Below are 17538 nucleotides of genomic sequence, written 5' to 3' on the forward strand. Positions count from 1 at the left end.
GCATGTGTGTGTATAATGAGAATGAAGATTTGTATAAATATGAGGATCATGCTATTAAAAGCTAAATCTTTTAGACATGCTTAGGAGGCCAAGGAATCATTATATTTATATACATGTAGAAAATTATTCATGTAAAAGCACACACCACCCAATTAGTGTGTATATCTCTTCTAATTAGTTCCATAATAAAAAACATTTTCATCTATCTTCTAGATCCTATTTAGTCTCTAAGAACACACGACTACAAGCCCACATTCACATGTGCCTTACACACCTAGTCATATGTAATCATACACTAGGCATGTGTGGCCATTTATTTCTACTCCATGCATATATCTACCCAACACAATTGGCATCTGTAAATGCCTCATGATGATGTTCCTCATGATAGTGTTATGGGTGACTTCCATCATTCCGTTGTATTTTGAAGTTACCCATCATCCATGATCTGTTGAGCTTGCATTCTTAATAGTCCCCCTCAAGCTCAATTCCATCTCATGCACACCAAGTTCCTTCCTGAACTTCTCAACTGCTAATAGCTTTGTGAAAATGTTGGTAACTTGCTAATTCATGCCGACATATACCAAATCACTGTCACATGCTAGAAGCCTCTCTCTAATGTAATGATAATGCACCTCTATGTACACTTAGTTCTATACCAAGTTACTTGTTGAAATCTATGTACACTTAGTTCTACCAAGTTACTTGTTGAAATGGCTATAGTAGCAACAAGTGACGGCTAGGAAAAACCAAGCCAAAGAAGGTGGCTACCAACGTGTCCACCTCAGCAAGGCATCCACGTGAAGAGAAGCAGCAGGCAACCAAGGCGTCCATGTGGTCAGGAGTGCACCAATGACGACAACGTCCAAGGTGTCCACGTGGTAAGGACGACGTCGTCTCTTCCATGCACATGGTTGATAGTGAGGAGCATCTTTCCAAGGTTACTCCTTTTTTCTCCAAGGCTAGAGGTTGGTTCATATGTTGGCTATTGACAACACATAAGGCCCTATATATATTCAAAGGGAGTGCCCCAAAAGCTCAGCCACCACAAGTACCTTGAATCGTTAATCACTCTGCTTTTGCATTCTTGCAAACCATTCCATTTGAGTTGATTCCTTTTGCAAACCTTGAAGGTTGGACTCTATGACAAGAAATAGCTTTACAGAGGTTCCCTGGCTCTACCTCCAGAGTTTCTCTTTTTATGTGGGCTACGTGGTTTGGCTAAATCTCTCCTTAATTTTTAGTTCCATGTCACCAATCACTAAAGATTGTATCTTTGAGGGGGGGTGTTGAAATCTAGCATGTGTGTGTGAACCCATGATAGAATTGTATGGGAGATGATATGATGAGAAGTCAAGGGTATAGCCAATTAGGTGGCTAATATCTTGAAAAGAGGACAATCATGAGCAACTTGTAATCAGGCTTCAGCTCTATTTAGAGAGCCTATGATGATAAAGAAGAAATCAAAGTGCCTTGAGTCATAATACCTTATCTTGTTTTATTCTCTCTCTCTCTCTCTCTCTCTCTCTCTCTCTCTCTCTCTCTCTCTCTCTCTCTCTCTCTCTCTCTCTCACACACACACACACACACACACACACACACACACACAAGCTCAACCCCCCTCCCTTTGACTATCATCATTACTGGCAATGTATATACTACTCATATTATCATAATATATAGTGACCACATCATGTATGGACTATTCCGATTCACCAAGTGGCTTTCTCAACCAAGCTAACTCACATGAAGTAGCACCTCTATACCTTAGTGCTAGAAAGAGAAACTGTGGGTTGCTTCTTTGAACTCCATGAAACTGCACTTCCCAAACTAAACATATAACCATTGATAGATCTTTTTGTATGCTACCCATTTACATTAAACCACTTGTCACCCTGATAGTGCAAACCAAAATGAAAATTACCCTTCACATGTCTCATAATGTGCCTCGCTACACCCAAGTGTGGTTTGCATGGTACCTATATAAACCGACTTACGAGACCCATTGCATAATTGAGGTGCATAACTAAGGTTTGACCTTGTAATCATTATGTAAATCAAGCTCCCCACCATCTATCTATACATGGTAGGACACATTCTATTCCATGGGAGTACAACCTATCATACCATACTTTGATAACATATCCAATCCATAATGTTGTTGCATCAACCATATATTGGTCTTTAGGACTTCAATCCCAAGGAAATATCTCAACTCCCCCAAATATTCCATTTAAATTTTTCTCATGAACTGTTGCATACAGCATGCTTATTAGAAAAGCCCAACATATGGTATAAAGTTGATTTTTGATATCTCAACATTCCCTCTTAAACTTTAGCATATGCCTTTGCATCCTAAAATCAGAGACCAAATCATTTATGATTCTCCCTTAAAGTATCTCCTTCACTCCAAGGCTAAGCCTATGTTTCTTAAAGAGTTTCCTACCAAGTGGAATACAAATTTATAAAGAGATGTTCCGAAATCACTTCTCATATAAAAAACTTTATGAGTTTCCTACTAAGTGGTTTTGTGAAGATGTTTGTATTACAATGTTGTGAAGAGACATGTTCCAAGATCACTTCTCTCCTTTATGATTTTTCTACCAAGTGGTTTTGTGAATATGTCTACAGTACAATCTTATGAAGAGAAATGTTCCAAAATCACTTCTCTGCAAGAACTGTTTCTCCAAAATCATGTCTCTCCTACAAGAACCTTTTCTCTAATGAAGTAATGAGTAACTTCAATGTGTTTGTTACTTCCAACATGACACACTCGCCAAACCTTGTGCTGATTGATTATCATAGAAGATGGTGGTGAGTGTCTTTGCATCCTATATTCTAACTTTTATAAGTAACATTGTTACCATAAATCCTCTTTGCAAGAGAGGTTGTGAGTGGTGCCTTATACTTTTGTGCCATCTATAGAGAAAAGAAAGATTTATAGAGGTTGTGAGTGGTGCCTTATACTTTTGTGCCATCTATAGAGAAAAGAAAGATTTAAGAATGCTTCTTTCACATCCATGAGATTGCCCCATCAAAGAAAACCTGCTTTATGGATTTTATATCTCCTGCGTAATTTGAGTCTTAGTGTCCTCTTAGCCAACTCATTTCCTTTGTACTCAAAATGAAGCAAGCCCTAACATTATACTTATAAATACTACTCTTTTGCATCTTATGACTTAATGCACGACTATTATTAATGCATGACTAAAGCCTCATTTGGTAAACATTAGAAATTTAGAGTATATGCATCTACCGTTTGTGTAGTTTGATATCTATTTTCTTTAATTGTTGTTGCAAAGACCCTTGAGGTAAGGATAAGGATAACAATTGTGGTGTGTTATGAAGCTTGCATTCCCAAGATTCAAAAGTACCAACATATTACCTTTTCTCTGTGTGGGTGAGGACTCCACATTGAGGGCAAACATCTATTTTGTGATAAAAAATCAACTTAAATTATCTATGGTTATTTTTCAATGCCTTTAATTTAAAAAAAATCATAGGTATTTTTATTTTGATGTTATTTAAGATGATTTCCTTATTCATGCAATAAATTGTCATTGGTTTCTAATATAATCATTAATTTGGTGCTCCTTTTTTAATACACATTGGTGGCATTAATGTAATAGCCAATGTATTTAATCATATGTTCTAATATATGAATATTTATAATTTTAGAACATACCCATGTGGACCTTGATTGCAAAACCCATGTAGCACCTTGATTGTAAAAAACTTGGATATGATGATTTTGTATCTAGCCCTTCTATCATCATTGAATGATTATTATTAGGAGCAAAAAAATCATAAAATATCATAAGATTTCTACATGTACAATGAGCTTGATCTTCTACTACTCACACAAATAGACTTGGCTGGTTGGTTTAAGATATACTAACGAGCTATGTTGATGAATATTAAGCAAGCCATTTCTAGGGTCAAAATAATTATAGCTAATATTAAAGAATTGGTCAATGTAGATGATAGTAATCTCAAAGAATGGAATGAGAATTCCATTCAAGTTATGAAAATCAAATAAATAAATAAAAGTATAGTGCTAAGAAATCAATGACTAAAAAGATGCATACCTCATATTTAAGAAACTTTCACAAAGGCTACTAACTATAGTGCTAAGAAATCGATGACGAAAAAGAGACGCATACCTCATATTAGAGAAACTTTCACAAAGGAAGAGGCAACTTTCACATAGGAAGAGGCAGAGCTCCTAACTATAACTTGGAATACACCTAGAGCTAAATCTAATAGTATAAAGGTAACTGGGAATTTTTCTTAATGCATTTTTTCCATAGAGGCCCTTTGAAGTATACCTAGGAAAAACATTCCATAAGGCTTAGAGCTTTGGCAATCTGGTACGAAAAAAGCAAATGAAAGTAATCTCAAAGGATGGAATGAGAATTCGATTCAATTATGAGAATCAAAAACTAAATAAATTATATTATATTATTGAGCAATCAAGGACTAAAAAGATGCATGCCTCTGATTCGAGAAACTTTCGCAAAGGAAGAGGCAAAATTGCTAACTGCAACGTGGAATACACCTAGAGCTAAAATGTGATGCCATGACGGTAATTAAAAATGTATATTGATGCCTTTTTTCATAGAGGGAAATATTATGTAATGCTTATAGCTTTGGCAATCAGGCATGAATAATACCTATTCTAGCCAAACATGGATGATCCTACTTGGTGAAAAGACATATAATGATGCCATTTTTTCACAAACGGGAGGAAAATATTCCATATGGTGTAGAACTTTGGCAATTGGGCATGAACAATATCTATTCCAGCCAAACTATGGATGATCCTACTTGGTGAAAAGACATGAAAGGTGTAGAGCTTTACTAGGAATGCAATCTTGATTATGAATATTTAATTTTATTATCTAATTTCTCAATCTTCCAAATTTCCCATTAAAAATTCACATCTTATCAAAATCTCATATTCTCTCACTAGAAATATACATCCAAAAATTTAAATATCTCAGCTACACTAGGATAAGGGAAGGGGGATCTTACAGTTTTGATGGTTATAAATTTATGCATATTCTTCTCATCGCATTAGCAAGAGCTATTCAATGTAATGGGTTTATTAAGTCCACCGCGCTACTCAGTTTCATGTTAGGTTATAATTAAATCTAATGGTTTTAATTTAGAATCAAAGCTTAGGTAAGTGCTAAGCTAGGATGAATGGTTTTGGATTAAAGTACTCTTCACTTTCTTTGGGCATTTTCTCTCAACAGGGATGAGGGATGATCATTGCCTTCTAGGAATGATCATTGCCTTCTAGGAATGATCATTGCCTTCTAGGAATGAGGGATGAGGGATGAAGTTAGGGCCTTTGCCTTCTAGTTTGCTTGAACATTCTCTCTTATAGATACGGATTCACACGCACACACGCACGCACCCACACACACGCGCATGCACATGTGTGTATGTGTGTGTGTATACATCACTTTTTTTGTGTTAGGGGAGAGGGGAGCTCTCTCTCTCTCTCTCTCTCTCTCTCTCTCTCTCTCTCTCTCTCTCTCTCTCTCTCTCTCTCTCTCTCTCTCTATTGGTGGTTAAACCAACATAGAATTTATAGGTTAAACATCAAACAAGTCTCATTGTGAAACATTAATCAGACATATAAGTTTACACAACACAGATTACTGAACATCGTGATACTTATAATCAAGATTTTGAATATAAAAAACATGAATATACTCAAGAGTATATATATATATATATATATATATATATATATATATATATATATATATATAAAGATTTTGAATTAGGAAACATGAGTGTACTTAGGAGTAAATTATATTTATTGTCAACATTATGAATATCATCATCCTTTATAGAAAGGTTAGTGCTTAGTGTAGTACATATAACTTTCCAAATCGATGAACAAAGGCATCCCTCCTCTGATCAGCATGACTGTTCACTTCTCATTGCTAAGCTACCCCTAAGCTAAGGTATAAATGAATCATAAACTAAAGGTTTTTTCTACGTTAACACATTCCACACCACCATGTGCACAAAAGTTGAACCCAATTTATGACTAGGAGTATTCTTCATATAAGTAATAATAAATCCATATGGGGAAACTTCATATGAATCAAAATTTGTATGAAATCCAAATCGATATTTATCTAATGGGATGCTTAAAAGTGACATCTATTACATGGGCAGATGGATGAATAATTTTATAAGAATCTTTTTGAGGAATTAAATAATGAGAAAATTTCCTTTGTTGTGGTAAATAATTTTAGAAGAATCTATTTGAGAAATTAAATAACAAGAGATCAAATAAGGAGAAAAAATTTCTTTGTTGTGCTAAAATTTTGGATTATGTATCTTTAATCTACTCTTGTAGATACAGGTTATCACTCTTGTCGATCAAGGTCATCATTCTGATCATATAGTTAGGGGATAGCACCACAGTGTTGTGCAACTCCAGTAGTAGCTGGAACATCTAGTCTTCTATGTGCCATGCCCCTCCATCTCTTTTTTAAAATTGTGACTTCTCTGTTTGCAGTGAAACCTCAACTAGAACACCTTGGTGCATGAAGCAGAGATATTCGCCAATCTGGCCAATCTTTGTTTTAGAGTTGGGATTGCTCTTTCTTCATCTCTACCTGCTGAACTATGAAAACACAATCCCAAGAGACGGAAGATGCATAAAGGTACAACCCTAAATCTCACTTTGACATATATGTGACCTTATGATAAGCAAAAATAGAGCTAATTGAAAGCATTGGCAAGATATTCAACTTATATTCTTTCATTGCACTCTTGGATCCAAAATATTGCTCCTATGTCAAAAAATTTAAACACTAATGCCGGATCTCCTACATAAAAAAATTTAATTTTTTTGTTCATGTCTACAAAGTTTTTGACACCTCTGGATGACATCAGCAATCTAGGTACTCCATAAATACTTTTCTCCTAGTGCTAGTAAACTGTTCCATACTATTTCAGAGAGAGTCTGGAAGTAACCGCCGTCGTACAAAAACTCAAAATAATAAATTCCATTGGTACCACAACTTTCTAGACCATATACATGTGAAAAAGGAGCATAACCAGTAGAGACACATTATACGCTATCCAGAATGCCCATAGCACTGTGTATAACTTTTTATCCCAATGTGTTATATTTTCATTGCAATTTTCTTCTTCAAGATTTTTTATGAAACCTGATTTATGGACCCAGCTTAACCATTTACCTATCAATGATACACTTGGGTTTTTTATGAATGATCATATGTTGCCCCTGTAAGACTTTGTATTACATAATTAAGGAAATTACCATCTTGATCACTTAACCAACTCAACAGGATAGCCAAACCTTGTCATAATCACCCTATACTTTCCACTGACAACATAGCCTTGTTATCCCTAGAGCCTTAGTCTCAAGCTAGTTAAAACATTGCCAGGTTTGTAATGGGGTCTTGATGGAGTAGCCCTTTGTACTTTGACAGTTGCATAATTGGGGTTGAGATATGCTTTGCACTACATTATTTGAATTACTGTTGGACTACACTTCCACCAAGTTCTCCAAGGTAACAATCTTTCTCAAGAGCTTTGCACTACATTATTTGAATTACTGTTGGACTACACTTCCACCAAGTTCTCCAAGGTAACAATCTTTCTCAAGAGCTATTACCTATAGTTGGGCACCCCAAAAAAAAAAAAAGAAATAGAAATTGATCCAATGTATTATTTAACTTTGTTTTTACAGATCATCCCATAGATCATATTGGGATGCTTCTGTTAGATAGTCGTTACATCCGGATTTCTGAGGCAAAATATCTACCTCCTTGATAATGGAGCTTTGCTCCTTCATTTTGAACTATAAACGACATTCTTTGTTGAGTTAGACAATTCTTCCATAGCTTTACCTGCTTTCCCATTTGTTCCAGATGCTTCCAACACTTCTTCGCACTGCTTTGTACACCCTCTAGTTCCTTTTAACAAGTAAAGCGATGGATTTACATGCTGTACTTGTTTCCTTCTATGTTTGGGTGACCTTTGAACTTGTACCTTCCTTCTTGGGAGAGGAACTTCTTGAGCATTTCTAGACCACCCCTTGTGCTTCCTAGTCCACGACACGTCGCTGCTCCTCCCAGTTTTGGAGTTTATCCTTCGTCCTTATAGTACATCCCAATCCTCTGGAGGATCAGATCCTAGCACGATTCCCAAAAGTGGCGGTTAAACTAACACGCAATTTATAGAGTAAACATCAAACAAATCTCATTGTAAAACATTTGACAGACATGCAAGTTTACACAACATAGATTATTGAACATCGTGATACTTAGAATTAAGAATCTAAATATAAAAAACATTGATTACTGAACATCATGATACTTATAATCAAGATTCTAAATATAGAAAACATGATTGTACTCAAGGGTAAATAGTAAATTGTATCTGTATTCATCATTATAAGTATCATCATCCATAGAAAGTTCATCGCTTAGTGCAGTACATATAACTTCCCAAATCAAGGAACAAAGCATCACCTCTAATCCACATGACTATAGAGTTCTCATTCCTAAGCTAAGGTATAAATGAATAATAATCTAAGCATAATTTTCTAAGTTAACTTTCTCTCTCTCTCTCTCTCTCTCTCTCTCACACACACACACATGCACACATGCCCCCTTACACATAAATACACATGCACACATAGTCCCTTACACATAAATACACGTATTTATGCGTAAGGGGGTACATGTGCACATGAGAGACGTGTATTTATGTATAAGGGGGTACTTGTGCACCTGACAGAGATAGAGAGAGATCTCTCACGTGCACACACATCCCCTTACACATAAGTACACATGTACTTATGTGTAAGGGGGTACATGTGGACATGAGAGATGTGTATTAATGTGTTAGGGGGTCCGTGTGCACATGAGAGAGAGAGAGAGAGAGAGAGAGAGAAGTAGTCTCATTTAAGTAAGCCACTACAGTAGTTCCTTTCTGATGGGAGGTGGTGTGCTGAGCGCATGTTGATACATCCCTTCTCCTAAGTGATTATTCTTGATTACAACATTCAAGAAGGATCAATAAAAATAAGTGCACATTAGTGAAGCGATGTTGAGTACCAAAGGGGTTGCAATGTATGCACCTAAGCTACATGCAAATCTCCAATAGAATTTCCATGGTGGTATTCATGTTCAGATTAGTTTGTATAATGGTAAGGCATTAGACCATAAGGCCACTATGTAATGTTCACATTACTTTGTATAATGGTAAGGCATTAGGCCATGGGGGCATTATGTAAACCACCTTGTGTTAAAATGTTATAAATTATTATTGTCAAAAGTCTTATAATGCATAAAAATAACCTAAAATCCTAATTGGAAAGGGGGGAACATTACAAGACATCCATCATGCCTTGAACATAGCAATTACCAAAATGGGTATACTAAAATTGTTCATCATCAAGGAACTATCAACATCTTAATTAGAATTGACCTTCAGTAACATTTCACTAGCAATTGATGCTTCCTCAATATTATTAACATGGTGTAGGGCATGTATGTCTCGGTCCACTTAGTGATGACATGTGAATGCTAGCATGCATACATCATTAAATAAGTAAGTCGTAAATATGGTGATTCTTGGGAGTTGTGATTTTTGGAGTTTGAGAAGAGGTGCATTCAACATGTACATCTTGTGAAAAACGATTGTCACAAGGTTGTATCACGGTTGTTTGATGATCAAAGTTATGGGATAACAAAGCCACTCTTCTTAAAAGGGCGAAGGTAAAGGTAAGGAGAAGTTTTTCTTACCCTCAATGCATTAATATTTGCTTAATGGGAGCCCTTGATATGAAATACAAAAAAAATTCAACCAATCACATTCATCTTTGAAGCAAAGGATTGATTGAAAATGTGAACAATTGCTTGATTGGATAGGCAAGCAATCATATCTCAAGTCAACAAACTGTAGCACTGTCAATATAGTAACTTGATTAACATATTCAAAAACCAAATTATATCAAATCAAAAGTATAACAAGTAGACAATGGCATATAGAAAGAGAGAGATGTTGGGTATGAGTTGAAGTGTGTGTGAGAGAGAGAGAGAGAGAGAGAGAGAGGAGGGGGGTGCAGGGAGAGAGAGAGGTATTAACGTTGGTAGAATGCAACACAAGGGCATATACGACCAACAGTGGGACTTGAACTCGGGTGGATCATGGCCTTTATAAGGGGGGGGGAGGGAGAGAGAGAGAGAGAGAGAGAGAGAGAGAGGTATTAACATCGGTAGAATGCAACACGAGGGCATATTCGACCAACAAAGCTCTATTAGATGATGGTTGCATGACTAAAGTTTTGTGTTACTGTCTGTCCCTTCCAATGGATTGTTGGTACTGATGAAACTAATATGTCCGACATGTCGAGCCCACATTGCTTCCATCATTCTGGCAACCTTCCCATTCAGATCTTGAGGGCAAATGACTCCCTTCCCTTGTTTTCCTCAATCTCGATGTTGATCACCCCCTTGATATTCCTCACAGTCTCTTGCGGTCCGTTCTTCGCCTGTTCTTCCTTTACCTTAGTAATAATCTCCTCTGCATGATCAATCTTGTTCTCTGTTCCATGAGGTACTCTGTCCACTCATTGGATCAAGCGAAGGAAGCTCTCTTCAGCATTGCTAGTGCACCGGCCAACCCGGATTGACTCGGCGTTGTTCACTTTTGGTTTGCTGCAGTATTTTGCTCGTGGAGGCGGGAGCTAGAGACAAGCTCGCATGTCTGTGTACAGTGTGTAATGCAGGTTTGTTAAAAAGGAAAACACCATTGAGTTATGATGCATTTTGCTCTGCTTGCAGGGTTCTTTGAAGGCAATAGCTGCCAGTTGCTAGGATTCAGACTTTGGGTCAGGGCTGAGCTGCACGAGGACTATGGGAAAAGCCGGAGAAGCTCGGAGCTGCTGAGCTGCACTTGGGGACCTGCTGCTGTTATGGAACTAACGCCCAATGATGCAGGCACAAGCGAACGCACTTGACTAAGACCTGCAGTTAGGGCTAACCCCCCGACCTGGGTGGCAGGTTGCACCCAGGTGGGAGTGGTGGACTCCTTATTGCTTTGCTTGCTAGAGAGAGAGAGAGAGAGAGTAATGTTGACGTCTACAAAAGACTCCAAGGCTCTATGCGACCATGAGTGATACAATGATACCATGGGTATACTAAGCCATGGAAAAGGTAACTGAAAGAAAATGAAAAACGAATGTCACTCGTACATATAATGTGATATCATATGACCTTGTGTACGAGAGAGAGAGAGAGATTGGCCAAAATTCAAATAAAGGATACCTCAAACTCCATTATATCAGTGGAAGTCACTCTAATGATGCTTCTCTGCACTCATTTTTAGAGTCATTTCAAAATCAACCACTATCCACAAAAGAGGGTTTAAATTCTCTTCCACCATCCCCAAAACAAAAAAACCCAACCCCACACACTTGCCACATCATCCTGTCAGGGAATATATAAACTGCTTCCTTGTGACTGTTTACTAGGAACTTGCGAGGCACAGCAGAAAAGCTAAGGATTCAGCAAAAGACCTGCATGCTCATGATATGTCATACTTTCCTCTTTGTTTATATCCCAAAGAATAATACACATCAGTGTGTGTGAAGGTGCAAAGACTCCTTATTCTGCACACAAGCTCAACTCCTAGCCCAAGCGAGCCTCTCTCTGAAGAACCTGCAAGAAATCGCCACTTTCATTAAGGAACAAGCCTAGCCAATATATTGAGTTTGCTAAAACCATTGTAGCCCATGAAAAGACATTGAGATTGCTGTATTCAACACATGCACATTACCTAAGCTAGAAGTCAAATCCATTTAAGCATAACCAGCACATCAAGGCTTATAAGATGCATATGCATGTCACAGCACTTCAGGTAGTTAATAACAAAGTTGTAAAACTTGAAAATAGAAGAGCTGCAAGCTGCATTAGAAAATGCCCAAAAGCAAAATGCAGAGTTTAAAAAACGGGCTGGATACGTAAGAGGAAATTGCCTAGTTCAAGACATCTGAGATGCAAGAACCAAACTCAAGGATGTCTAAAGAGATGCAAGAAATGTGGGACATAATGCAAAATGAGAGAACATGGTTTAAGGATATATCTCACCCTTAATGCATTCCCAGAAGAATAAACATGCACATCTATGCAAGCTTGGGGAAGAGCTTTAAAATTTACAAAGAGATGTAGCAAAACACTGGCCCACCAAGGTAGTGCGAGAAACCTCAAATGAGGGTCCCATGAAGGGCTCAGCATGTGAAAAGGACCATTGTCTCACCTTAGACAATAGGCATTGAAGGGTTTCAATGCCTGTTGTCTAAGAGTGCGTAAGACACAAAAGGAAAAAACAAAGCCCACAATTCCCCATATATATAGATACATATATATGTATATATATGTGCATATATGTGTGTGTATATATATATATGTGTGTGTGTGTGTTTTTTCTTGTCGTTTTGGCACTACCTGGATCAGCCACTATTGTTAATGATAAACAGGGCATGGGAGCAACAGGTTTTGCCTTCATCTTGGAAAGAAGGCTTGCTCAAGTTGATTCCAAAGCAAGCACTTTGTGAAGAGTTCTCGCAATGGAGGCCGATTACGCTCATGCCTGTGGTTTATAAATTGCTGGCTAAAATGCTTGTCAATAGACTTAAAGGGTTTTTGCATGATGGTTTGCATCCATCTCAGTATGGCTTCATTCCACAAAGGCAAATTACTGATAATCTAGCAAATGTCATCATTGGCATGGAGTATGCGAAATACACTCGACAAGATGTATTGGTCATGCAGGTTGACATTGAAAAGGCATTTGACACTGTTCTTTGGGATTACATTGCAGATACCATGCTTCGGCTGGGATTTGGGCCTAAGCTATCCTCTGTGGTTTATTTCTTGTATGCTGACAGTACCTCTGCCGGTTTGTTGGATGGTTTTCTCACAGATCCTTGGCATTTGGGACGTTCAGTAAGGCAAGGTTGTCCTCTCAGTGCTTTGCTTTATGCGATTGCTACTCATCCCCTGCTTATGTATTTGGAATCTTTGACTTCGTCTGGAAGATTGCAGGGCTTGAAATTACCCTCTGGGAAACATTTTATTGCGCAAGCTTATGCAGATGATTCTCTCTTTATGCCTCGCAATCACCAAGATGATGTGGAACAAATTATGCACACTCTTCATTTGTTTGGATTGGCAGCAGGCCTCAAAGTGAATTTTCGTAAATCCAAACTATTGGCTCTGACTGAGTATGATTGGCATAAGCTGCTTTGGCCAGGCGAACTTGTTCCTCCGAACATTATAGTTTGTCATTTGGGTTATCCGCTGGGTTGGACTGTATCGGCTACACGGAAATTGGATTGGGTAGCCGAGCGCTTGCACTCCAAGTTACATTATTGGAAGTTGTCCACTTGGCCGCTTCATGTGCGTCTTAGAATTGTGCAATGCATTCTTGTAGCTTATGTGCAGTTTTATCTACCTTTGCTATATTGGTCTCAATCCCGCTTGAAGTCCCTTATGTCAAGTATATTGGCGCATTTCTGGCGCACTTCATCTCGTGGAAAGGGCCTCAGATTGTTATCCATGGACAAGTTATGCTCTCCTAAGCGCCTTGGAGGCCTGAATATTTTGGATTTGAGACGTCATGTTTTGGCTAGGAAAGCTATGCTTTTGCCGGTTTTGTTGGATCAGCAGCAACCCTGGACTCTCATGGTGTCCCATTTGTGTCGGCATATTGTCACGCCATTCTATGGTCATTGGCAACCCACATACTGGGATCTTATATGTGGAAAACTTGAAGGACACATTCCGGGATGTCCTTTCACTTCTTCTCTCATTATTGATTGGAAGGAAGTTACTTCACATATGATATGGCATGGTTCCCGATCTTTGATGAGCAATTCCCTGCGGCTAGAGAGTTTGCATTGGAGTCGTGTATTTTCTTCCACTTTGGTTGACCGTTCACCTCGTCAGGCATATTTTCTATCTCAAAAAGGAATTTGTCAGATACATCAGGTGGTGGATGACACTGGTCAGGTTCTTTCCTTCTCTGTTGCAGCGGATCGTTTTCGATTGGGATCCCATTATTCTCATCTTTGGACAGAAATTCAGCGGATGATTGCTGATATTTCTCCATTACCTCGCTTGAATGTGGATTCTCATCTATCTGATTGGAATCTTGGAACCACTGCTATGAAATGTATTTCAGCTGGGACAGTTTATGCCCTCTTGCAATCGGATGCATGGATAGTCAGACATGGTAATCAGCTATGGTCTCTCTCCAAATCTTCAATGTGGTGGAAACGTACATTGTTTCGCATTTGGAAAAGTCATCTGCCTCTTAAAGAACGCCTGTTCTTGTGGCGCTGTTTGGTTGGTGCTCTTCCTGTTGGTAGCTTGTTACATGCACGTCATATTGCGCCTTCACGTTGTGTCCGATGTAAAGCTACTGAGGAGACTGTCCCACATTTACTATGGGGTTGCGTATGCTCCAGATCGTTCATTCGCCGGGTCTCGACTGCTCTTCGCCTTCGTTTCCCTTCGGGCATTTTTCACAGATGCTTTTGGCTTTTTGGGGTGTTACAAGCATCACAGTCTCAGTTTGCTGTATTTTTCAGCTGGGTCCGATTCTGGGTCTTTTGGACCATATGGCATGTTCGGAACAACCTCATGTTCCAAGCCAATGACATTGTTCCCTTCCATTACTTCAAGTTCTCGCTTGGTCACGCGCTTCATTTTGCTTATGATGCTGGGGACATCACTCTTGATGCTTATAGGATTTACTTTGATTGCTTCTAGGTAGTGAAGCCTATAGTTACTCTTCTTTTTCTGGGTTTTCCTCGCTTAGAGGTTTCCCACTTGTAAATAAAAAGTGTGATCTTTTTGGTGGGTTTTCCTTGTTTTGAGGTTTCCCACCTGTAATTAATGACATGAAGCTTTACAAAAAAAGTGTGTGTGTGTGTGTGTGTTACATACATACTGTTAACCCATGGCGGACATTGCGACATACTATATTTTACGTCATTAATTTAAATATTCTGAGTCATGGGCCGGGCTTGTCGGCACCATATGTTAAGGATGAAGGGATTGGGTGATCGCTGATGAGAGGCGCACCTTGGATATCAGTAGGATAAGGGTTAGGGTCGGCCGGCCATGTATGGGCGCCCAAGTGTGAACGGCCAAGTCACCTATATGAGTCAAATGTAACCCTAAAATCCTCATTCTCATGTGTTGTGAATACAAGAGTGCTCTTGCCTTATCTCTTAGGTTTCCTTCTCCTGTGTGTGTGAGAGAGAGAGTGAGAGAGCGATCGAGCACTGTGTAGCGGCACGGCGGCGGAGAGGCGGTAGAGCGGCGACGACGGCGGCTCCTCCTTCACGGCTGCGCGACGCGGGAATCCTTCAAGGCGGCGGTTGAGCGGTGAGTGACACACCCATTGGCATTCTGTTTGAGCTTCCTTCCCTGGTTGTATGCTTGTAGCCATTCGTGGCTCGCATACGGTGTCCGGCAAGTCCCCAGCTACGACCTGTGCGGCAAAAGCGCACATTTTTGGCGCCGCTGCCGGGGAGTTGCCCTGCACCAAGCTCCAGTTTGCAGCTCGGCTGTTGCTGCGTGAAGTTTAATTTACACTACTGTAGGAAAGGCGTCTGTGTTGCTGTTGTGGTGTTTCTGTGGTTTTCAATCTCTGTTTCTGCAAGTTTTCTTATGCATTCCTGTTTCTTTTGTTATATTTTCGCTCCGCGTGTGGGCGTACGTTCTGTTATCTGGTTTCTGCGTGTGAGAGGGATTTCTGAATCCCCAGATCTGTGCTGAGTGTGCGAACTGCACCGCGGCCAAGGCTGAACCCTGAGGAAACCCCAGGAAACTTATCTCACAAAAAAAAAACAGAAAATAAAAAATAAAAAAATTAAAAAATTTATAAAAAATAAAAAAAATTAAATTTTATTTTCAAAGAAAGAACCAAACATGTGGAGAGGAAAGATTTTCTAATTGGAGAAAAAAATTTTGAAAAGAAAGAACCCCAATTGACCCACGACCCACGACCCACGACCCACGGCCCCGGCCCCGGCCCCGGCCCCGGCCCCGGCCCCGGCCTCGGTCTCGGTCTCGGTCTCGGTCTTTTGATATATATATATAGGAGAGTGAGCCTCCATAGCTTTCTCTCAAGTGAGAGCTTATGGGAAGTCGTGCCCTATATGTAGCCCACTCCCCAAGGAGTAAAGTGAGCATGTGGGATAAAGCCCTCACCCTTTCCTCCACAAACAAATAAGCTTTTGTCCTTTCCCCCCAAAGGAAACGGACTATTTTGAGGATTACAGGAGCTCTAGATAGGCGAACACGGTGCTGTAAAGCACACTAGGACCCTTTAAACGATACGCTCGTTTCGAGCTATCACACGCCCTAGTCCAAGTTCGACCGTAAGTAAGGGGGTCAAAAACGGGTTAAAAACAACACAAAAACAAGTAAAAACGGGGTGCGAAACACCTAAGAAACCACTTGTGTGAGTTTCAAGGGTAGTTACCAACGCACGTGGGGTACCCACGTCACATGTATCTACGTTCTGGTCGGGTGCTAGAGCCTGAACCACTAGAAAGCGTTTCAGTCTACGCAGGCTCACACCATCCCTCCACGTTGGCATCTTGGCCTTCGGCTGGAACCCAAGGGAGTGCAACCCAAGATCCACGAATAGTGGATAGTGACTCATCCTCCGACTCAGAAGCCATGGAAGGGCACCCTACCAAGAACCCTGAGGAGACAAGCCAAAACATGCCAGTGTGGGCCCCACAGCCCGGATCTAGCATGTTTAGTCGTTTAATAGAGACCTTTAGTAGAGCTACACGCTCTGAGCATGCGACAAGCGAAGTAAATGAGGAAGGAGGGGTAGTAGATTCGCCATTCACATCTTATGTGGACCCTACCCTCCCAAAGAGTGTCCATGTGGATATTCTACCCACTTCGTTCAATGAGGGCCCTACTGAGCTACCACATTCCGATGCTCCTCCTAAAGTAGAGGTTCCTAGGAGCCAATCCATAAGAAGTGACATTGCGTCCACTTCAAGAGAACCGTTTGGCACACCAAGTCTGGATGGGATATTTCTCAATGAAAATTGGGAATATGATCTACACACAGAGACTCTAACGGACCTATACACGGGTTACACATATCATGTAGGTTGGTTAGAAGTCCTGCGATCTACATCTAGCGCCACTAATCTAGAGGAGCAACAACACATGATATGTGAGGTGATTCATAGAATTATCCAAATTGAGAGGCAAAATAGGGGAGTGAACTTAGTTTCCACTGGCCCTATGAGATTTTTGGATACGGGCAAGGCAAAACAACCAACCCTATCACAATTGGAGACCCCCTCGGTGAGTCCCATAGACCCTTCATATGTTGTTTCGCCTGGAGTCTCAATGCAGGTTGAGCCCACGAGCAGTAACTTTAGCTTTCCAACCTTGGCTCAACTTTCCATTAGGGAATCTGCAATGCCTA

The 17538-nt window shown here is 39.8% G+C and overlaps 1 protein-coding gene across 1 annotated transcript in view; it reads right to left on the reverse strand.

Moving 5' to 3' along the window:
* Nucleotides 1-11317: 11317 nt before the first annotated feature.
* The window catches only part of LOC147634672 (Transport protein particle (TRAPP) component), a 38978-nt gene continuing 32757 nt past the window's right edge, over nucleotides 11318-17538 (reverse strand). The window contains exon 8 of the mRNA XM_086803803.1: nucleotides 11318-11726. Coding sequence (XP_086659929.1) covers nucleotides 11697-11726 — 30 coding nt within the window. The 3' untranslated portion in view covers nucleotides 11318-11696. The remainder of the gene's footprint in view (nucleotides 11727-17538) is intronic.

Source organism: Cibotium barometz, chromosome 10 (assembly GCF_041138505.1).
Source record: "Cibotium barometz isolate CiBa-2024 chromosome 10, ASM4113850v1, whole genome shotgun sequence".
NCBI lineage: Eukaryota > Viridiplantae > Streptophyta > Polypodiopsida > Cyatheales > Cibotiaceae > Cibotium > Cibotium barometz.